A 21,580-nucleotide genomic window follows, 5' to 3' on the forward strand; every position below is an offset into this window, starting at 1 on the left:
GGATCCCTCTTTTGCTGTCTCTTATTCTAAGTAATAGAAATGCATTCTGTTCAATGCATTTTCATTTTTGATACTGTATTTTGTATTTTATTCATATTTGAATATGTTCTCTATGGAGATTTCCCACATTTTTATGAAAATTTACCTCTTTTCTAATAAATAATTACATAAAATAATTATTCTAGTTATTTAATGTTCTCATGTGATAATTCCAACATTGGAGCCATTAGTTGCCTGTTTATATTGACTGTTCCTTCTCTTGTGTATAGGGCACATTTCTTGCTTTTTCATATGTTCATAATCATTCATTATATGATAAACATTATGGATGGAACGTAGACAAGATTAAAGAAAATATTTGCTACTAAAGAGGAGCACATTTCATAATCTAGTGTAGAGGATTGAGTCAATCTCATTTACAATTGACATATTAAAGAGTTTAGAATCATCATATTTTTTTGCTGGTAAAATTGTTCTATCTTTTGTTAATAAAAGCCCCTTTAAGTTGAATTCATTTCTCTTTGACATAGCTATCTCTGATAGTTTCCTTGCTTTTAGATAGAACAGGATATGTCAGACTCCTCTTGGACACTGCTTTAGCCAGGTCCAGAACTAGTTTCTCCAAGAATCCTTATTTCTTACAGGAAATAGTATGATTCTAACATGATAGTCTAGTTTCAGTATTTTTCACTGCAATGTCCAAGTTAGCCTCTGGGTAATGATAATGTCATTGTTTTATGGAGTTCACAGGTTCTAGCAGAAGGCCTTTTTATTGGAAATCAAAATGAAAGTTTAGCTTCCTGGTTTTTAATCATATGCTTGTAGATTTTTAAATAAAGTCTTAGTTGTGTGGATTCTTAATTTGGGGTTTATGGCCTCTATGGAATCTATACATGGGTTTTCATGGAAAATTCCCTGAATTTCCTGAGACTGTTTAATTTTAGGCAAAGATATCTCTCCTGTCCTAGCAAGCATAGTCTTAATCAACTTTTGAATAAAATCATAATAAATTTCTTGACTAAAAGTTTAAGAAAGTAATACAAATGAATGTATTTTCTTCTTTAGCATTATTTCTTAATGATGTCAAATGAAACTTTGAGAGTTGCTAAACTATATTATTTGCCTTTTACTACATGTCTTATTTGAGATGGTCTACTATTTTGCTTTTCCCTTTTTTTACTTATATGATTTTTCTGCTAGTTGTTGGTAGGATATCTTTAGGACCTTTTTTTTGTTTTGTTTTGTTTTAAATTCTACTCTGGTCTAGACAAATGAATATGATTATCATTTTCCCCTTTCACCTTCAGAACTTTTGTGTCTTTCTCAAGTCTTGACACTGTGTTGACTAGAGAAAGGGATAAGCAGTGACTGGTGAGCAGATTTAAAACTTTCCCCCCATGATACTTCGTGAGGCCTCCAAATACTGAATGTTGTTTTAAAACTCTGAATAGAGCTTTAAAACTGATGAAATGATTTATATTGCTTCTCCTTTGTACAGAGGAATTTATTGAGAAATAACATCAACTCAGACTTCCTTTTTCAGTTTCTAAAGAGGCTGTGGCCATTCAAATCACCCCTATAAATTGCTTCTAAATTTTGTCATTAAGAAAATTATTAATTGAATGTTTAATATATATGGTCAGCTTAGTAGTTACAGGTTAAATTTACGAGATAGTATAACTGCCTTGCTTACATTCTTTCTGTTTGTGGGCTTTGTAAATATATATGTAATCAGTGTGTGTACTGAAATATTTATTTTACATTACATCTACAATAATGTAGATGTTTATAACCATATCTTGGCTTTTTTTTTAACTCATAAAATGCACACTATAGCCTTGATGCAAAATGAAATCTCCAACTTTATTTTTTTTTATTTTTATTTTTTTAATTTTTAATTTTTTATTTATGATAGTCACACACACACAGAGAGAGAGAGAGAGAGGCAGAGACATAGGCAGAGGGAGAAGCAGGCTCCATGCACCGGGAGCCCGACGTGGGATTCGATCCCGGGTCTCCAGGATCGCGCCCTGGGCCAAAGGCAGGCGCCAAACCGCTGCGCCACCCAGGGATCCCGAAATCTCCAACTTTAATACTATTCCTTTGGGACTTGTTTAGTAATTGTTCCTAGGATGTTATCTTTAAATTGGGAGCTATCTACAGTCCTAACTGTTGCTATCAAAATTTGTTGTGCTATTTATCTGCAGGTAATTGTTACTTTGATCTTGGCCATGGACTTAATTTTTTGAGGCTTTTGAGTTTTTCATGATTTCTGGACCATCATGGAACAAGCATGTTACTTACAGTTACAAGACTTGGCTGTTATCTTTGGTTTTCCAAATTACTTTTCTTATTTGTCCAGTGGGTGTGGCAATACCTTTCTTACAAGTTAATTGTAAAACCTTAATAAGGTGATATTTGTGAAAGCCCCAGATATACAGTAGTTGATCAATTGATGGTGAGTCATGACCTTTTATTTTCCCCTTAAAAATAAATTTCTCTTGTTGAATTTAACCTAAATATATTATTTTATTAATTAACAGCATTTTGTAAGGGGTTTCTCATAAGTTGTATGTTCATTGCAAGCCTCTTAACTAAATTTTAACTGGAATGTTACTGAAGTTCTGAAAGTACTTAGAGCTATAAAATTTTTTCTTATGAGGAATTTAAGACCACTTAAACTAAGCCATTTATTTTTTTCCAGTGAGGAAACTGAGGCATGGAGACCTTCAGTGACTTATATCACGTTCCACATCTGGAGGTGATTCTCCTCATCTGTGGTTCTTCTCTCTAATTGAACAGGACTCTGGGTAGAAGGCATAGAAGAGCATCAAACATTACAAACAGTGATGCTTCTTTTATGGCTACTGCCCTAATGAAGTCTTCAAATGTAGATAAGTCTGAATGAATGCTTATGCATGTAGTATATTTCCCAAACAAATGTAACAGTAGTGATAGAATTTTAGAGGCTCCCTCATAGCTAAGAATACCACTTGTAGTGAGGTAGTTTTCTTCTCTGATATTTTTCCTTTCTGGTACCATTTGTCCCAGGTGGTCTAATCAGAGTGTTGTAATTTAGAGAACTAAATTTAGAATATATAGATAAAAAAGCAAGATACTGTTTTATTGGAGTGAATATGGGGTACACTCCCACTTTGGGATGTGACTTTGACAAAGGGAGGAGCAAGGGAAAGAACGGGTGGCTCAAGTTTTGAGAAGGGGTGCCTCTGTGTTAACCACAGACTCTTTCTGACATGGCAGATTGGATAAAGGTTTTTCACTACTCATTTTTGTTGGGTCTTTTTCCTTTGTTTTTTAATTTGTGAAAGTATTGACATTCACAGAACTGGAACTCTTCTCATTTATGTAGCTACCTCTTATTCAGATGGTTGAATCTTTTGTGGTTTGGTTATACTTTGCCAATAAAATTGATAATACTGATAATACTAGTAATTTTCAGGCAGTTAGTATATGTAGCATATGCCAAGCACTATGCTATAGATGAGATGTTTTCCTATGTTTAATTATATATAACTGTTCTTATATATTTTTCTGTACAGTGATTTTGAAATGCTAATGCATATATTAATCACATCCTAGTTTGTAAGAGATGAGATCTCTAGGAACTAATTATAAAATTGGTTTTCTTTTGGCTATGTGTTATTGATCAAAAAAATTGGAAAAGCTTGAGTTGTTTTTGATAGATTACTATAAATATCCTAAGTGTGCTGTTGGGTTATGGATTAGAGAGAACTGAATATTGAGGAAACACTAAATGTTTGTTGGTAAATATAACTGGCTTGACTGGATTAGACATCTTCACTACTTATTCCATCTCTTTATAAAGATCCTTATGCTTTCTTCTTGTATATAATAGGTTCCAGGTTTGATAACCATGGGGACACTGTGAAGACTGAAATCATGTGTGTTCTATCACTTTTAAGGCAGTCCTCTCTTTAATTTCACAAGACAGGCTTGAAAACCAGAAGTAACCCAACTCCAAAATTGGCAGTAAATCCTCCAACAGGGAAAAGGTGACGTACTATGTAATAAATTCCTTTGTTGAAAAAGAGATGTTGCAATACTGGAAACTGAAGTACCAAATGTTTCCTTTTAAATTTGGAAAGGCCTTTCCTCATTACTTATCTGTCCCTGTGGACTTCTAACAGGGGATGTGTTGAAAGATTTTTCAGATGCCCACTAGCCACAGTGAGAGTGAATGGCAGCATTTATAAGATGACATAAATACTTCACAATCATCAGTAATCCTTGGAGATGTGTGGTGTGCCAGTGGTACTGAATGTGAGCTTTTGTTGCTGCTGATCCTGTACTCGTGTATACAGGCTGCCTGGGAATGTGGGTTATGTATCTACTGTGAATGCAACTTCACTTTCCCCCTCTGGGGGCTCTTTGTATTAGAACTGGTTTAGAAGAAATAAAGTCTCAAAGAAGAGCAAGATCTGTGAGATTAGGAGTTATGCTTTAAAATTCTAATCTAATTTTTAGGTCCTATGGAGGAATTATATCATAATCTTCTACCATTTAAACACTACATTAAAACCCCACATTTGAAAACTACATCAAAAACTTGACACATAAAGTCCTTTTAATTTTCATTTTGTTAAAAAAAATAATAATAATTTTCATTTTGTAATAATTTGGCTTGTACTACCACTGCTGCCACTATTAAATTGAGACAAAGATTTAAAGAAGTTAAAAATTCTCTTGAAATGATGAAGATATATCTTAAATGACAGTCAAGAGTTGGTAAAGTTTTGTTTCTCTATGCTTATTGCAAACACTTTTCAGTTTGTTACTTAACTTTTGGAACTAAACCATGATTTGGTAGTATGATTTTTGGGGGCTATTATGTTTCTTTTTGTTGTTGTTGTTATTTGTTTGTTTGTTTGTTTGTTGAGAGAAGGGGTGGGGGAAAGGGAGAGAAAGAATCTCAAACAGGCTTCATGCCCAGCACAGAGCCTGGCTCTGGGTTCTATCTCACAACCCCCAAGATCATGACCTGAGCCAAAATCTAGAGTTAGACACTCAACTGACTGAGCCACTCTGGCACCCCTATGTTTGCATATTTTTAATTCTCTTAGTTTGAAAGCTGCATCTATCACTAGAACTGAAGTGAAAATCCTAAATGTGTGATGATCAAATGAGTAAGACACCTATAGCACTAGTTCACAGTCTCCCTTACCCCAATTCATGAACTCACATATAGGGAAGTAAGTGAATGGGACCAAATTCCATTATGGGAGACTCTGCCTTGCTCTTTACTGTCTTGTCTTAAGAGAAAGAAGTGTTATGAATGCAGGAGTGTAATATTAAAGTCAGGCAATAAATCTGGTGGGAAAAAAGGAACTATTACACAGAGAAAATAATAAGAATAAATAACAAACAAAAATTATGCTTAGCCCACAATTCCTGGATAACCACAGTTAAAATGTTTTCCACCAGACTGAGAAAGACTTTTTTTCACATTACTTGTTTTGATAATGAAACATTTACTTAGGGAGTCATTTTGCTTCTATGTGAAGGCTCAGCTTGCTTTGAAGCAGTAGCCTTCAGAATGGCAAATCAAAGGCTAAACTCTTTAACTGTATTCTAGGCTCTCAGTGATGATCGTCAGGCTAGCTGAGAATCACTTTGTCATAACAGAAGAAAAATACAGAAACTAGGTTGAGGAGAGACAAGAAAATGATAAAAATAGTTTTCCTTAAGCAGATTATTACCCTCATTGTAGTATTTATTAAGTGCTTACTGAGGGTCTAACCCCATGTTAAATGTTTTATGTTTCACTTTGTCCTCACAAGAGCTCCACGAGGTAGTTGCTACTTGCATTTCTCATTTTACAGCTGAGGAAACTGAGGCTTAAATGAAGAGTTCCAAAGTCACTCAGCTAGATTTAAAAACAAGTCTGGTTATAGAATAGAAAATACTAACTCCTCGGGCACCCGGGAGGCTCAGTAGGTTAAGTGTCTGACTCTTGGGCTCAGGTCCTAATCTCAGGGTGCTGAGATCAAGCCCCTTTTAAGGGTCTGCATTCAGTGAGGAGTCTGTTTAAGACTCTCCCTCTCCCTCTGCCTCTCCGCCCCCAAGAAAAGTGCTCTTAAATATGTAAGACTATTTTTTCAGGCATCATAAAGGATTTGTTTTAATCCAAATGACACTCATTTATTCAAATAAATTAAAAAGAAATTTGGTTGGATGGTAGCAAATATATCATGGATTTTCCAGAATAACTTAGTGAAAATGAATATACTCAGACCAAATGACCTTTTTCATGTATTGCTTGCTGCTAATGATATCTAATAAATATACCTACTTGAACTTAACAGAAGTTATATTTAACTCAATGCAGTTTTGAGTTGTAGGAAGTATCTAGAAGTTGTCTTCTTTCAGTGTAAAGTTTTCTGAGCCATATTCTATCTCAGCAAATAGCTCAAAAGAATGCATTTGGCCCAAATGTCCATTGATAGATGAATGGTTAGACAAAATGTTTATATGCAAAACAATAGAATATTATTTAGACTTAAAAAAGAAGGAAATTCTGAAACATGCTACAATATGTAACAAGCCCTGAGGACATTATATTAAGTGAAATAAGTCAGCCACTAAAGGACAGAGTGTATGTTTTTACTTATATGAGATCCCTAGAGTAGTCAAATTTGTAGAGATGGAAGATAGAATGGTGGTTTCCAGGGTTGGAGGGAGAAAGGAAGTGGGGAGTTGTTGAAAGGGTACAGAGTTTCAGTTTGGGAAGATGAAAAAGTTCTGGAGGTAGATGGTGGTTGATCGTCTTACAGCACTGTGAATGCTACTGAATTGTACACTTAAAAAATAAATGGTAAATTTTATGTTCATATATATTATACCAAAAGAAAAAATGAAGAAAAGAATACATTTGGACTTTAAAAAGAACTTAATTACAGTGGCTTAAACAGGTAGTTTTTTGTTTTATTTCCTTCTAGATCTCGTGTAACAGGAAACCTGGAAGGAGCCTGGGGCTGATCGGGCTACCCAACAATGTTGCCTGGTACCTGGTCTGTCCTTTGTCTTCTACATTCCTCATTGGATATGCCTTCCTGTTCATATATGTTATCCCATGGTCACAGGATGGCTGCTGTGTAGGTGCAGGCATGGAAAGTTAGATTTAGTCAGACGACAGGGACATTTAATATATTGCTCCCTATTTCCTATGCTTCTCCATATTTCACAGCCCAATTGTTGTTGCTTGAGACCACGTGACTATTTCTGGCCACTGGACTGGAATGGAAATGATATGTGTGACTTCCAGGCCTGCGATGGCCCTCTTGTTCTAGAAGGGGTATGGTCTAGGAGACTTTTCAGCCTAGGTTTGTTCCTGAGTGACTGTGTGGAGCACATTATCTGGTGACCCAAGTGCAACCTATAACAATAATAAGAATTATATTTCTTATATGTTAAGCCTCTAGGGTTTGGGGGTTATTTGTTTTTGTGGCCTTGTGTAGTACCTTTGACTAATACTCCAGGGCAAGCTTCTGCCAGACAAGTTCGATGAAGTGAGGGAAACATGGAGGCTGTCAGGAGTAAGAGATTGGATAGAAGTTGATGAAGCATTGGAATTTTAAGGAAGGCAGTGAGGTCCCAAGAGAAGTGCAGGATAGTTTAAAAGCAACAGAGTTAATGGATGGCAGTTTTTGGTGAGATGGAGGGAATGTTGTAACCGAAGTACTCAAGAAGTGAGCTGGAAAGAGGAGAGGGGTGGGATGATTGCAGCTGAGACTGTAGAGGAGCTAATATTATTGATAATAACATAGTCATGGTACTGAATGTATGAGATAATGTGAATAACCTCAAGAGAGGATATCAGGGAATCTAGATATCAAGGTATTAGGAGAATCATCTAGGGAAATATTAAAATCAGCAGGAATTATGACAAGATGTGGTGTTGGGATGAGTAGATGTAACCTGGGAGCTAAAATCTCAAAGGAATGAATTTGTTTATATGTCTGAACAGTTTGTATTCACTCTCACTCTAGAATGGTAGTTTAACTAATTCTGAGTTGATAAGTTATTTTTTGTTTATTGCCTTAGCATCTTTAAGATATTTGTCTTCTGGCCTTTTTTGTTGGCTGGGAACTTATCAGTTAAATTTTAAAATTTCTTTGTAGATGATTCCTCTTTCCTTTATAATTAATTTTTAGATGTCTTTGGTCCAGAGCTTGTGGTATACCTAAGGATGGGTTTGTTTTTACTCATCTTTTTTGGAACTCTGTATGCATCTTTAGTTTAAGAATTTCCTTGTAACTTAAATTCTGGAAACTCTTATTCATTATCTCTTCAAATATTAGTACTCCCTCACTCCATTTTTTCCCCCTCTGTTTCAGAATGCCTATTAATCTATTGGATATTCTCATTTTATACTTCAGGCTTCTTAACTCCTTGATTTCCTTCTCTTTATCATTCTAGATACTTTTTAGGTTTATTTTTTTTCCCATTGGTATACCATTTATTTCTCTCTCTTGCATTCAGTTTTAAACCATTTTCTTTTAATTTGAAAAGTTTTATTTGGTTCCTTGAAAAATCTGCATACCTCCCCCTGGTGCCTGCTCCCAGATTATTCTGTTTTTAAAATTTATGATCTCTCTTCCTTTTAATCTTTGTACTACAAATTGGTCTATTATAGAGATAGTCAAATTATGACCTGTGGGCCAATTCTGGCCCATGGCCTATATTTGTACAGCCCATGAGCTAAGAATAATTTTTAAATTTTTAAAGAGTTGTTGTAAAAATAAAACAATATTTGTCAGAGATCATATGTAGATTATAAAACCTAAAATACTTAGTTTATCTTTTTTTAACAAAATGTCCATTTTTTGTTCTATTATCACTTCTTCGTCTGATAATCCTCCTATTTTTACATTTGCTCATTTCATCTTATAAGTGTGTGTGTGCACATATGTGTATGCATATGTGATTTATAATTTTTTATTGTGAATTCATCCTTAGTATAGGTTTTGAAAGGTTAAGGATTCTCATGAGAGGAAATGTAATTCTCACAAGAAAATGTTTGATATTTTTTAAGTCTTTGAGTATGGGGCATATTGGAGTCTCAGCAACAGGAAGCATACTGGGAAGGAGTGAACTGAGACTGGGCTCAGGGTTGGGATTAGTGGGAGATAACTGAGCCATAGAGAGTGGCTCATAGTCGGCTATGGGAATGACCAGGGTTCTTTCTGAATATAGGGTTCTCATCTAAATCCCCAAAGTTGATCTGTAAGATACACAATGAGGGCACCGGCATCTGGATTTGCCAGGGTGACTGTTGACTACTTAGTAGCAAAGTAGGGATCCACCACCACTAGGGAGATCTGACATTATGCAATAGTGCCCTGCCAACTGCTATGCACTCTGGGACTGGCACCAAGAGGGTGTTCAGTAACAATCTGGTGAGTGAGTGGTTGGGGGAAGAAATGAAAATCAAAATCAAGTCCACGTTTTGGGGACTGGTAAATACCAGGCAGGTATCTGTTGCCAACCTTTGCCCTAGACTACTAACGAGATAGGAAGAACCTGGAGAGACACCTCTGGTAGTTGTTCTGTAGATTCCCTTGGATTTTACATAATAAGTTATGTCATCTGCAAAGCAGTTTTGCTTCTTTATTTCTGATCGTTATGCTTTTTATTTCTTTTTCTTGCCTATTGCCATGGCTTGAACTTCCAGAATATTGTTGAATAGGACTGATAAAAGTAGGCATCATTACCTTGTTTCTGATATAGGGAGAAACAATTCAGTTTTTAACCATTAAGTGTGATGTTAGCTATAGTTTTTTTGCAAAAGCTCTTTATTTATGGAAATAGATAACTGAATTTAGAGACTTGTTCAGATTCAAGTGTAAATTTTTTAGTGTGGGGCAAGACTACACAGGTGTAATTATATCAAAGGACATTTAATGTCTGTGTCCTTTTGTGGTATTAGGAGCTATTGATGATTGCTGCTATATCAGGTATCACTTTATAGGTTACAAATGATTTTATTCTAATTCTGTTTAATTCTTCTTTATTGGGATACTTCTATGGAGAAAATTGTCCTTTATAAAACTATTTGGTTACCATGGTGTACAGTTCTTACTGGAAGGACAGAGAAATGCTAGATTGTTTATTTTTACTTACCAGTTTTTGGAATATGAATTGGTTCTATAGCATCTTCAAAGGTGACAAATGCTTTTTAGAATGTAAGTTATGAATTCACTATGTGTTTCAATCCATGCAGTTTTCACTCTTACTGATGCTAAATAAGTTAGTTCTTTTAAACTTAATATTTAAATATTAAATATTTATTAATATTAAATATTTTTAATATTAAATATTAAATGACATACTTCATTTTATTGTGCTTTACTTTATTGTGGTTCACAGATATTACTATTTTTTTTAAACAAATTGAAGGATTATAGCAACCCTGTGTTGAGCAAGTCTGTTGGCACCATTTTTCCAACAGTGTTTGCTCACTTTATGTTTGTGTCACATGTTGGTAATTCTCACAATATTTCAAACTTTTTCATTATTATTATTATATTTGTTATGGTGATCTCTGGTCAGTTATTATGACTTACTGAAAGCTCAGATGATGGTTAGCATTTTTTAGCAATAAAGTGTTTTTTTTTTTTTTAACATCTTATTTATTCATGAGAGACACAGAGACACAGGCAGAGGGAGGAGAAGCAGGCTCCATGCAAGGAGCCAAATGTGGGACTCGATCCTGGGAATCTGGGATTACGCCCTAAGCCAAAGCTGACGCTCAACTGCTGAGCCACACAGGTGTCCCTAAAGTGTTTTTTAAATTAAAGTATGTACATTGTTCTTTTTAGACATAATGTTATTGCATACTTAATAAACTAGAGGATAGTGTAAACATAACTTTCGTAAACATAACTTTCATATGCACTAGGAAACCAAAACATTTATTTGACTCACTTTATTGCAGTGGTCTAGAACTGAACCTGCAATATCTCTGAGGTATGCCCATATCACTTTTCTTCTATGTTTGTTGTTAGGTCTTCATTCTATGTATAATTTATGTTTTCTGTTAAGATTTGAGAATATGAATACACACTTGCCTGAATAAGGACAGAAGGAGGATACAACGAAAGGCTTATTTCTTCATATTCATGTATAAAGAATGGAACTGTTTGCCTTTGAATCACACTTCAGCTATCTGGCAGGATATTCTAAGAAACCTTGGAATTTTGTGGGTAAAACCACATAAGTCATACTTTTCTTTGATTGGAACCTGCAGGAGAACAAGCTTTTGATGTCAACGCTCTTATGTTAGAGGTGATATATGTCCGAATAGAAGTCATAATTTTAAAAGTTTCTTGGTGAAAAATCAATCATTGGAAAACCCTGTATATTCTTGTGTAACAACGGAGGAAAGTCTCTCTGACCACATATTGTGTACTTTTGATGTAATGTTAACTTCATGTGGTTTAGCTGTTTGACTTGAGGCATGTGTACATAACCTTTTGAACACCCATTTAGCTTATAATATGCCAATTTCCTAACAATTATTATTGTTCCAAAGTATAACATTTCACTCTTCAACATCAAATATGTACACAAAAGGGAATTGAAATTTACGGAGTTTCATGAACTTAGCACAGTGTCTTAACATATTAAGTGTCAAAAATGGTTTCTTTTCTATTAGCTTTATTGCTATTTTCTCCCTGATTATAAAAATAATATTGCAAAACTTTTACAAAATAGGGAACACCACAGTCCTGCTCAGAAAGTTATATATTAAATTGCATTTCTAGATCTTCCTCTAAGTGTAAGTACATATAAAATGATATTCAGATCTGGAAGGATATTTACATTTACACTTTACCAAAAAATTCAGGGAAATTACTTCTAGCAAAATATCAAGTGATTTTTTAAAAAAACTTTCACACTTTTTGAATGGTTTGTGTTTCTTGGCAATAAGTATATATTGTATGTGTATTCATAATATGCACATATCTGTGTATGCATTTGTGCGTGTATATATTGGGAGGGATAAAGGGAAGGAGAGAATGAGAATGAGAGGTATTACATATGAAGGGAACATTACTGATATGAAAGGAATAGCAATGGTTTAACAATTATAGATAACATTTTTTAGGGTGATTGTTGTTGGTGCCAATGCTTGTCATAGTATATGCCAGTTAAACAGAGAATTGTGTATTATATCAGTTTGTATTGCTTTATGATTCACAAATTTAAAAATTTGTAGACATTTTTTAAAAGAAGTTCTTTCATATGATAATCTTAGCTCATATTTCTGATTGCTAAGAACCTTTACCAGTGGGGTGTGTGTGCGTGTGTGTGTACACGCTCGTGCGTGCAAATTAATAACATGAGAAAACGTTGCTTTGTCCCTGGACCTGTGGGGGGAATTGGAGTGGATGGTAGAGATGCTCCTTCTTTTGCTGTGGATTTTTTGACTATAGAATTGAGTCATACTTCTCCTTTATTCTCAGTAGGTGCTCAGATCCTCTGATACCCTTTGCCTATTATGTGAATAAATGTAGAACTTGATTTTCTAATAAACTAATGAAATACCTTTGGCACGAATTTTTTTTTAAGGTGAGCTTTTAATTTTTTTTCTCAACAGGAACATTTTTTACTTGAAACATACTTCAGAATATGTGGTTGTAAAAGATACGTATATAACTTTCCATCTAAGAACAACAGAATATACATTTTCTTCAAGTATACACAGAAGAATCCCCTAGTTAAGTCACGTAAAAAGAGGCATAACAAATATTACAAATTTAAGAAGACTGAAATCATACCAACTATATTTTCCAACCACAATGGTACAAAACTAACGATCAACAATAACACAAAGATGAAAAATCCACGATGTAAATATTAAATATTTAATATATAAATATTAAAAAAACATGCTACTGCACAAGCAGTGGGCCAAGTAGGAAATCAAATGGAAATCAAAATATCTCTCAAAACAAAAGAAAAAGAAAACACAATATTTCAAAACCTATGGGATGCAGCAAAAGCAGATGTTAGAGTGAAATTTATGCTATAAATGCTTGTATTAAGAAAAAGTTCAAATAAACAACATTACACCACAAGGAACTAGGAAAAAAAGCTTAGCTGAAATTTAGTAAAGGAAAGAAATAACAAAGAAAAGTCAGAAATTTTAAATAAAATTGAGACCAGAATAAACAATAACATAATATTGAAAATAATGACCCATTTTTCCAAAAAAGTAAACAAAATTGGCAATGCTTTAACTATGTTAACTAAGAAGAAAAAGACTCAAAAACCAAAATGAGAAAAAGAAAACAACACAACAGATAATCAGAGAATTACATAGGGTGATAATAGATTACTATAAACAAGTATATACTGACAAATAATTAACTTAGAAAAAGTTTCAGATAATTCCTAACAATGCACAGATTATTAAGATTCAATCATGAGTCTTGAATGCAAGAAGTAGGAAATCTTAGGCCAGCAATGAGAATGAAAGTTGAATTAGGAATCAAAAATCTTCCAGCACAGACAAGCCCAAGACCACATGGTTTCATTAGTGAATCCTACCAAACATTAAACTAAATTAATAAAAATCTTTATCAAAACTTTATAAATAATGGAATAGAGGGAACACATTCAGAATCAGTCCATGAGACCAATACTACTCTGTTGCCAAAGGAGGATAAAAACAGTACAAGAACGGGAGTACCTGGGTAGCTTATTCAGTTGAGCGTCCGACTCTTGATTTTGGCTCACATCGTGACCTCAGGGTTGTGCCAGGTGCCCCACTCAGCCAGGAATCTGCTTCAGATTCTCTCTCTTTGTCTCCCTCTGCCATTCCCCGTTTGCACTAGCTCTCTCTCTCTAAATAAAATCTATAAAAAAAATTACAAGAACAAAAAAAGTCTAGTTTGTCCACTATATATTGCTACTCTGGCCTTCTTTTAACATCCATTTGCATAATAAATATTTTGCTACCTCCTCACTTTCAATCTGCAGGTGTCTTTAGGTCCAAAATGAGTCTCTTATAGACAGCATATAGATGGGTCTTGTTTTTTCACTTATTCTGACACCCTGTGGCTCTTGATTGGAGCCTTTAGTCATGTACATGTGAAATAATTGATAGATATGTATTTATTTTATTGCCATTTTATTACTTTGTCATTATTTCTGGAGATTTTCTCTGATCCTTTCTTGTTTTTGTCACTTTTGGTTTCTCTTTGGCACTCAAAAAAGTCTCCTTTAATATTTCTTGCAGGGCTAGTGTATTGGTCTTGGACTCTGTTGGGTTTTGTTTGTCTGGGACTGTTTCTCCTTTTATTTTGAATGATAGCCTTGCTGTGTGCACTGTGCTGTATTATTTTGGCAGCTCTGTCCTTCAGGCCACTCATCTGCAGAGGTTCTTTTAACTTGTTGTGGGCAATGTTTGGTTACTCACCTAAATGTGGAAAGTTTTAACTAGGTGGGCTCTGGTCTACTTGTGAAATGACCCTGACACCAACTCCACCAGAAGTTGGCCCTATAGAACTCTCTGGCCAGGAGGTATGGTCTGGGCAGGGGTTTCTGCTGGTCTTCTGGGTGAGGGACCCATCCCACTGGAACTGAAGCAAGCTTGACTGATAAGGGCAGTGCCAAGAGCACAGGGGTTTGGAACTTGGTGTAAGCAAGTTAGGCAGCCAGTGCCCATGTTGAGCTGCTTCCCTCAAGATTTTATTTTATTTTTGGGGCACCTGGGTGGCTCAGTGGTTGTGTGTCTTTGTTTGGCTCAGGGCACGATCCTGGGATCCTGGGGTCAAGTCCTGCATTGGGCTCCTTGTGGGGAGCCTGCTTCTCCCTCTGCCTATGTCTCTGCCTCTTTCTGTGTGTCTCTCATGAATGAATGAATAAAATCTTAAAAAAAAAAAAAAAAGCCTTATTCTTTAAGAGACAGGAAGCAGGTCTTATGTATTATCTACTGTTCTCATTTGTGTAAGAGGAAATTTACATTTTAATTAATATAACTGATTTTATGTAGAATAAGCATTTCCAGTAGCACTTAGTATTTTTTTTTTTTTTTAAGATTTACTGATTTATTTGAGAGAGAGGGAGAGAGAGAGAGAGAGAGCGCACACATGTGTGTGGTTGGGGAGGGCAGAGGGAGAGAATATTCAAGCAGACTTCCCACAGGGGGCTCTATCTCATGTCCCATGAGATCACGACCTGAGTTGAAACCCAGAGTGGAATGCTTAACTGACTGACCCACTCAGGTGCCCCATTACTTAGTATTTTTTTTTTTTTGAAAGATTTACTCCTCCAATGGTTATCAAAGTAGCTTTTTAATATTTTTTATATCTAAGAAAAAAGTAAGTCTCTTTCTTCAGAAATCTTTTATTTGAACTTATCAACCTATAAATTGAATTTCCTTTGTCTCTGCTTTTGCAGGAAGTTTCTACTTTTATTTATTTATTTAAATATATATTTTTAAAAGATTTTATTTGAGAGAGGGTCCACAAAAGAACACAAGCAGGGGAAGAGGCAGAAGGCTAGGGAAAAGCAGGCTCTCCGCTGAGCAGGGAGCCCAATGCCAGGTCCATCCCAAGACCTTGGAATCATGACTTGAAATGAAGGCAGATGCTTAACCGACTGAGTCACCCAGGTGACCCCAGTTTCTACTTTTAACAGATAGAAACTGTAATGGAATTTTAGGCAGTGCTTTCCATTGCCATTATACATACTCTTTCTTAGTGTGTCTGAATGGTCCCAAGTTCACTCCATGGATTTAAAATGCATTCTTTTTTTAGAATTACAGAGTAGTTCTGTAGGCTATGTAAGTTACTATTATAAGGTGAGAAAGCTGCTATTTTATTAAGTCCACTTTGCAGCCGTTGATATGTGGCGGACATTTTAGTGAAAAGTAGGTAGATGGAGATCTAGATTGCCCTGGGCTGTTTAGATTTCTCCCATGCTCCCAGGTGTGTGGGATGGTGAGGCAAAATTGGGGACTAGGACAATTGTATGTAAACAAATAAATTATAAAACAGAATTTCTGTAGTTATCCAACAGTGAAAATGAGACAAAGCCCTAGGAGATTCCTAGGCAGAAAATCTGAATTCAGGGAATCTGAATTTATTATGTAAATCATTCCTATGAAAAAGGGGTTTTCTTTTATTTTTCTGTTTCCTTTTGATATTAGACAGTTATTTATTTCTTTACGTTCTACTGAGTTTTCTAACTAAAATTCTAGATCGCTCATAGAAGTCATTTCATCCATCACTGAATTATTCTCCAAAACTATTTCTTAAATGACATATGAAGATGTTTTAATGCTAGTACGATAAGGATGTTTAGAACTGCTTTTCCTCAATAGCTCTTGGTCTTCTTTTATTTCTAGGATGTGGGGAGCATCTTGTACGTACCATATTGGCTAGAGAATGTTCACATGCTTTACAAGCTGAAGATGCTCACCAGGCACTGTTGGAGACTATGCAAAACAAGTTTATCAGTAAGTATGACTTTAAAAGTATTGTTCTTCTAAATATAGATTGATCACTGAGCTGTAAATCAGTCAGATACTATATTTGTGCAACAAGGCCTAGCTCCAGGGCCTAGCATAGACTTCGACCTTCAGTTAATATTGGTTATGAAAAGAATTACAGGAGATACCCACAGATGCTTGAAATTTGCCATATAACTAATCTAATGCCCAAGCTGAGACATTATGTAAGATTAGAGTGATATAGCATAAAATTCTACTAAAACACAATTCAAGGGATAACATCCTTTAAAAGTTTTTTTTCTAATACATTTTGATTCATCTTTTAGTCCGTGATATATTAATGAATCCAGTGCTGCTATGTATAGTTGTATATGAGGTTGAGTTGAAATCCTGCCTGGGCTCCATTTGCCAAACTGTGTAACCAGATGTGAGACTTCATCAGTTTGGAGGAAGGGGTGCCTTTTTCTAATCTGTAGAAAGATTTTGTATAGCCTAGCAATGGCCCTATCCACAACTGTTACATAGGGTTAAAACTCTTTGACTTAGTCTGATTTTCCTGTCATGTAACATTGAGCTTACCACTATGTGAAGGCTAATGAAGTTATATAAGACATATAAAGTATAGTTAAAAATGAGTTAGAGTAATAGCCATGAATAGATTAGAGAAGGGTATTACAGGGTTAATCTGGGAAGTGGTATCTCTAGTTGGAGAATTAAGACAGGGTATATGAAGATGCTAATTATGTGATAAGGATAACACAGACAAAAGTGTAGCAAGAAATCGTTCCCCAAAGAACTCATGGATAGGGGCTCTTAGAACTGGTCCCAGAAGACTTTGGAATAAGTGGGAAAAGAGGGAGAAGAGAGGAGCATGAACACAGACATGACAGTAGGATGTAGTATCATGTTGACCAGACACCTACATGACTTTTACCTGGCAGGAAGTATTCCAGATGTGCAGTGGGTCTGGTGAGGCCAGGTCACAGAAAGCCTTAAAATCTCAGCATAGGAGTTCATATTTGATCTGATAGAAAGGAGAGAACCCTTATGTGTTTCTAAGTTGACAAACAAATTGGTATTTGGGGGGAGGGTTTATAAAGTAGATCTGAGGTTGTCCAAGACCATCTCTATAGGAAGGAGACATGAGGGGCTGGGAATGGTCCACGGGATAGAGACGAAATGAAGAAGTGGAAATATTCATAGATTCAGATTTTGAGACTAGGTGGATGTAGCTCTCTGGGTCCAATCAGGAGACAGAAACTATACATTAGGTTAACTAGGGGAAGTTTAACACAAAAAATTGTTAACTGTGTTGAAAGAGTAACTGTAAGATATAAAGAAACTGTAGGTAGTACTCTAGAGGTGAGAGAGTGTCTCAGTAAGGACATACTTGGAAGGGGTACAGATCTTGATGAAGGAGGTTTGGTTTGGCCACCAGGTAGCAGAAAAGTTCATTGGTTTCACCAGACTGGGATGGGTCTGGAGTTGCTGTGCAAACAATAGGCTATTCTTGAGTCTCGAGTACAGATAGGGAACAGATGATTAGTATATACTGGCCAAGTGTATAGTGGGAGATTGGCACTAGTGGGAGCAGAAGACATAGAGCACCTCAGCTCACAGGCCACAGAGAGTTTATAGAAGGACTTACTTACTTGGTGTTTGACCCTCTGGGCCATAGGGGCTACATGGCAGACTGTGTGGGGCCTTGCCAAGGGGGTCCTGTGCAGCTGAAGGGGGCCTACTGCTAGGCCCAAACCTAGGCTTCAAAGTCACAGAAGGACTGTGTTGGCCTGTATCTGGGGCATACTTCACCAGATGTCCACAGCCATAGTGTCTCTCCTTCCCAGCCCATGCTGGAAATTGCAGGAAAGGTGCCTTTTGTAACTGTTTATCTTCTTTAACTCAGTTTAATGCCTGACTGCTTGCTTTCATTCTGCTAGTTCCTTCCATGTAAGCCTAGTCTCTCTTTATACATGGCATTGTATATTTGTTTGCCACTTTTCCCTCTCTACTGGGTGCCATGGGGTTTCAAGGGAGCTTCTTTGTCATTGTGGGAGGGACCATCTCGCTCATGGTCATCCTCCTCCTGCTGTTGACTTCTGCTCAGATGAGACTTGCCTTCCATCTCCTTTATGGGTTATTGGCTTCTATTACTGCTGAATTCACTATGGTGACCGTGGTCTTGTTGTAACATCTGGTTTCCTTAGTACGCATAGCATCCACTGACAGTAGATGCTAGTGGTAGTAGAATCAGATGGTCTGAAACTTCTGGAATAATCAGTGAGAACATCAAGTATTCATGGCCCAAGTATATCAGGCTAGTTTTTCTACTTTACTCATGCAGCATCTTATTGGTCTGAGTGTGGCATGGAAATGGGGAGCTTCCCTACCTGGCTTTCTGTGTCTTGAGGTCTCATCTATTCTTGGATTCTGAAGATCTAGCTAGGGCTTTTTTTTTTTTTTTTTTTTTTTTTTTTGGGTCTCCTCTTTTTCCTCCACTTTCAGCAGCTTGGAAAGAGGGACAGAAACCTATACTAGTGATCCATTCTTTTCTTCTGGTTTTCCCACCGATGTCCACATGTCTAGTCACAGCCTAGCCCCAGTTCTATCTAGGATACTGGTGGGAAGCTCTAAACTACTTATTCTGCCAAAATTTAGGATTTACCTACTTAAAACACATTTCATCCAAAAGCTGCCTTTACTTCAAATTTATGAAAGTCCACTTAGAAGCTCAAAGTATAAAACTTGTATCAACTAGGTATGCACACGTATAACTGAGGGGATCAATGGAAAGTTCTGGGGGTGTGGATAAAACTATTTCATTGTTAAAGCCTTTAATAAGTATCATAGCCTATTATAAAAGATTTTTAGGGCAAAGAGAGAAAGAAAAACAGTTGGTGGGCAAGAAAGAATTGGATATATCTGAAGGAAGAACAGAGTGAATAAAGAAAGGAAAAGAATTCAGTAAGAAGAGATTTTGTATAGGTGCTTTCTTACAGGTAGTTAAACTGAGGTTATGAAGATACAAGTAATGGTATTAGCTATATTCATGCTAGCAAGAATTGCCTGATAGCAAAATGTGAGCTGAGGAATGAGTTAGGAACAGGTCTTTGAAGTTTGCCTCTTAGGATTTTTTGGAAAAAGATTAATTACATTCGTGTTACTATATCCTCAAATATATCAGAATCAAACTTAAGTATTATTTTTGTTTGTTTGTTTTAGCAATTACTGATGTTGAATGCTTTTTTTTTTTAAGGAAACCGAATTCTTGGCCTTAATACCATATATAATTTATATAATTTGGTATTAGTTGTCCAACTTTATTAGATGCATTCTCAGAACAATAGTGAGAAAGAATACTAAGAGGTGAAAACTAGATGCTCAGGAGAAGTTAACTTCCTGTAAACCTGTGGTAGGTGTAGAATTATGGTGCATGGCAACTTTCTGAAGCACTGTACTGAATCTGAAACCACAGATTCACCAGCTAGTTAGTTCTACCTTTCCAGATTTGGAATTCCTAAAGTCCACTCTGCTCTCTACTGTTGTCTGTGCTCTCCTTTTTTTTTTTTTTTTTTTTTGTGCTCTCCTTCTCAATAGCTCTTTGAAGGTATTCAGAGTTAGACTGCCACTGTATTTTTTGCCACTGGATCCCATAACCTAATGCATTTGAGCTGTATTTTTAAAATTCCAGGTTCACAGAAAGAAGTGAGAAACTTCAGAGCTCATCTGATTGACTCTGTTTATTTAATAGTTGAAGAAACTTAGTTTCCAAGTTTAATGACTTGCCCAATGTCACCTAGTCAGTGTGTATTCTTTCTACAGGATCACATTGCCTTTTTTTTTTTTTTTTAAAGTAAAATGAATAAAAAAATACAAGGGGAGAATATCCTGGGGGTTAGCAGAGTTGGGTTGCACTCTGGACTCTGTGTCTGACTCACTGGATGTAGCAAGCTACTTATGTTGTTTTCTTTTTCCTTTCCTTTTCCTTTTCCTTTTCCTTTTCCTTCCTTCTTCCTTTCCTTTCCTTTCCTTTCCTTTCCTTTCCTTTCCTTTCCTTTCCTTTCCTTCCTTTCCTTTCCTTTCCTTTTTCCTTTCCTTTCCTTTTTCCTTTCCTTTCCTTTCCTTTCCTTTCCTTTCCTTTCCTTTCCTTTCCTTTCCTTTTTCCTTTCCTTTCCTTTTTCCTTTCCTTTCCTTTTCCTTTCCTTTCCTTTTTCCTTTCCTTTCCTTTCCTTCCTTTCCTTTCCTTTCTTTCCTTTCCTTTCCTTTCTTTCCTTTCCTTTCCTTTCCTTCCTTTCCTTTCCTTTCCTTTCTTCCTTTCCTTTTCCTTTCCTTCCTTTCCTTTTTCCTTTCCTTTCCTTCCCTTCCCTTCCCTTCCCTTCCCTTCCCTTCCCTTCCCTTCCCTTCCCTTCCCTTCCCTTCCCTTCCCTTCCCTTCCCTTTCCTTTCCTTTCCTTTCCTTTCCTTTCCTTTCCTTTCCTTTCCTTTCTTTTTTTCCTTTCCCCTTTCCCCTTTCCCACTTTCCCACTTTCCTTTCCTTATTTGAAAGAGAGAGTTTCTAAATTCCTTCACCATGCTAAGTTCTTTGACTTTCTACTGCACCCAACCTGAAAATGTGAAATTCTTTTTATTAATCAGGTGATTTGGAAAATGAAAATTTTCTGGAACCACTTGGGAATTTTCAGGAACCACAGGTGATATTTATAAAGTAGTTAGAAGAAATAAATTGAATTTACCAGAGTCCTGAACAAGGAGCAAGAAGGTTGAATTCTTTCCTCTTTTAACAGTGAAGAAATTAGTTGTTTGTTTTAGGACAAATCTCTTTGTTCTCAGTTTCCTCATGTGTAAAATGAGGGGCCAGAAAGTCCCCTCTAGTTCCAAAATTCTCTTTGATCCTTGGTTTGTTCACAGGCCAATCTAAACTATTTGTGTAAAAGTATAGTTGTAAATCAAATTGCTCCTTAATTGAAACTATAAATTAAATTGTTAATGGTGGATCTCAAGTTCCTATTTGAAGTAATTTGGTTAAAATCATTCTGTCAGTAACTGAGACAAGCTAGCAATGACTTTCTTGGTTTTATGG

General features: G+C 36.0%; 2 protein-coding genes across 8 annotated transcripts in view; one reads left to right on the forward strand and one right to left on the reverse strand.

The window, feature by feature from the left end:
• The window catches only part of NDUFAF5 (NADH:ubiquinone oxidoreductase complex assembly factor 5), a 424,603-nt gene that overhangs the window by 323,322 nt on the left and 79,701 nt on the right, over nucleotides 1-21,580 (reverse strand). The window lies entirely within an intron of this gene.
• The window catches only part of TASP1 (taspase 1), a 315,133-nt gene that overhangs the window by 131,655 nt on the left and 161,898 nt on the right, over nucleotides 1-21,580 (forward strand). For all 7 annotated transcript variants that reach the window (XR_007405535.1, XR_007405536.1, XM_035705799.2 and 4 more), the window contains one exon: nucleotides 16,397-16,507. Coding sequence is in view for 5 of the 7 variants with exons in the window: in XM_035705799.2 (XP_035561692.2) it covers nucleotides 16,397-16,507 (111 nt within the window). In the remaining 2 variants the exon portion in view is untranslated. The remainder of the gene's footprint in view (nucleotides 1-16,396; nucleotides 16,508-21,580) is intronic.

Source organism: Canis lupus, chromosome 24 (genome assembly GCF_003254725.2).
Source record: "Canis lupus dingo isolate Sandy chromosome 24, ASM325472v2, whole genome shotgun sequence".
Classification (NCBI taxonomy): Eukaryota; Metazoa; Chordata; class Mammalia; order Carnivora; family Canidae; genus Canis; species Canis lupus.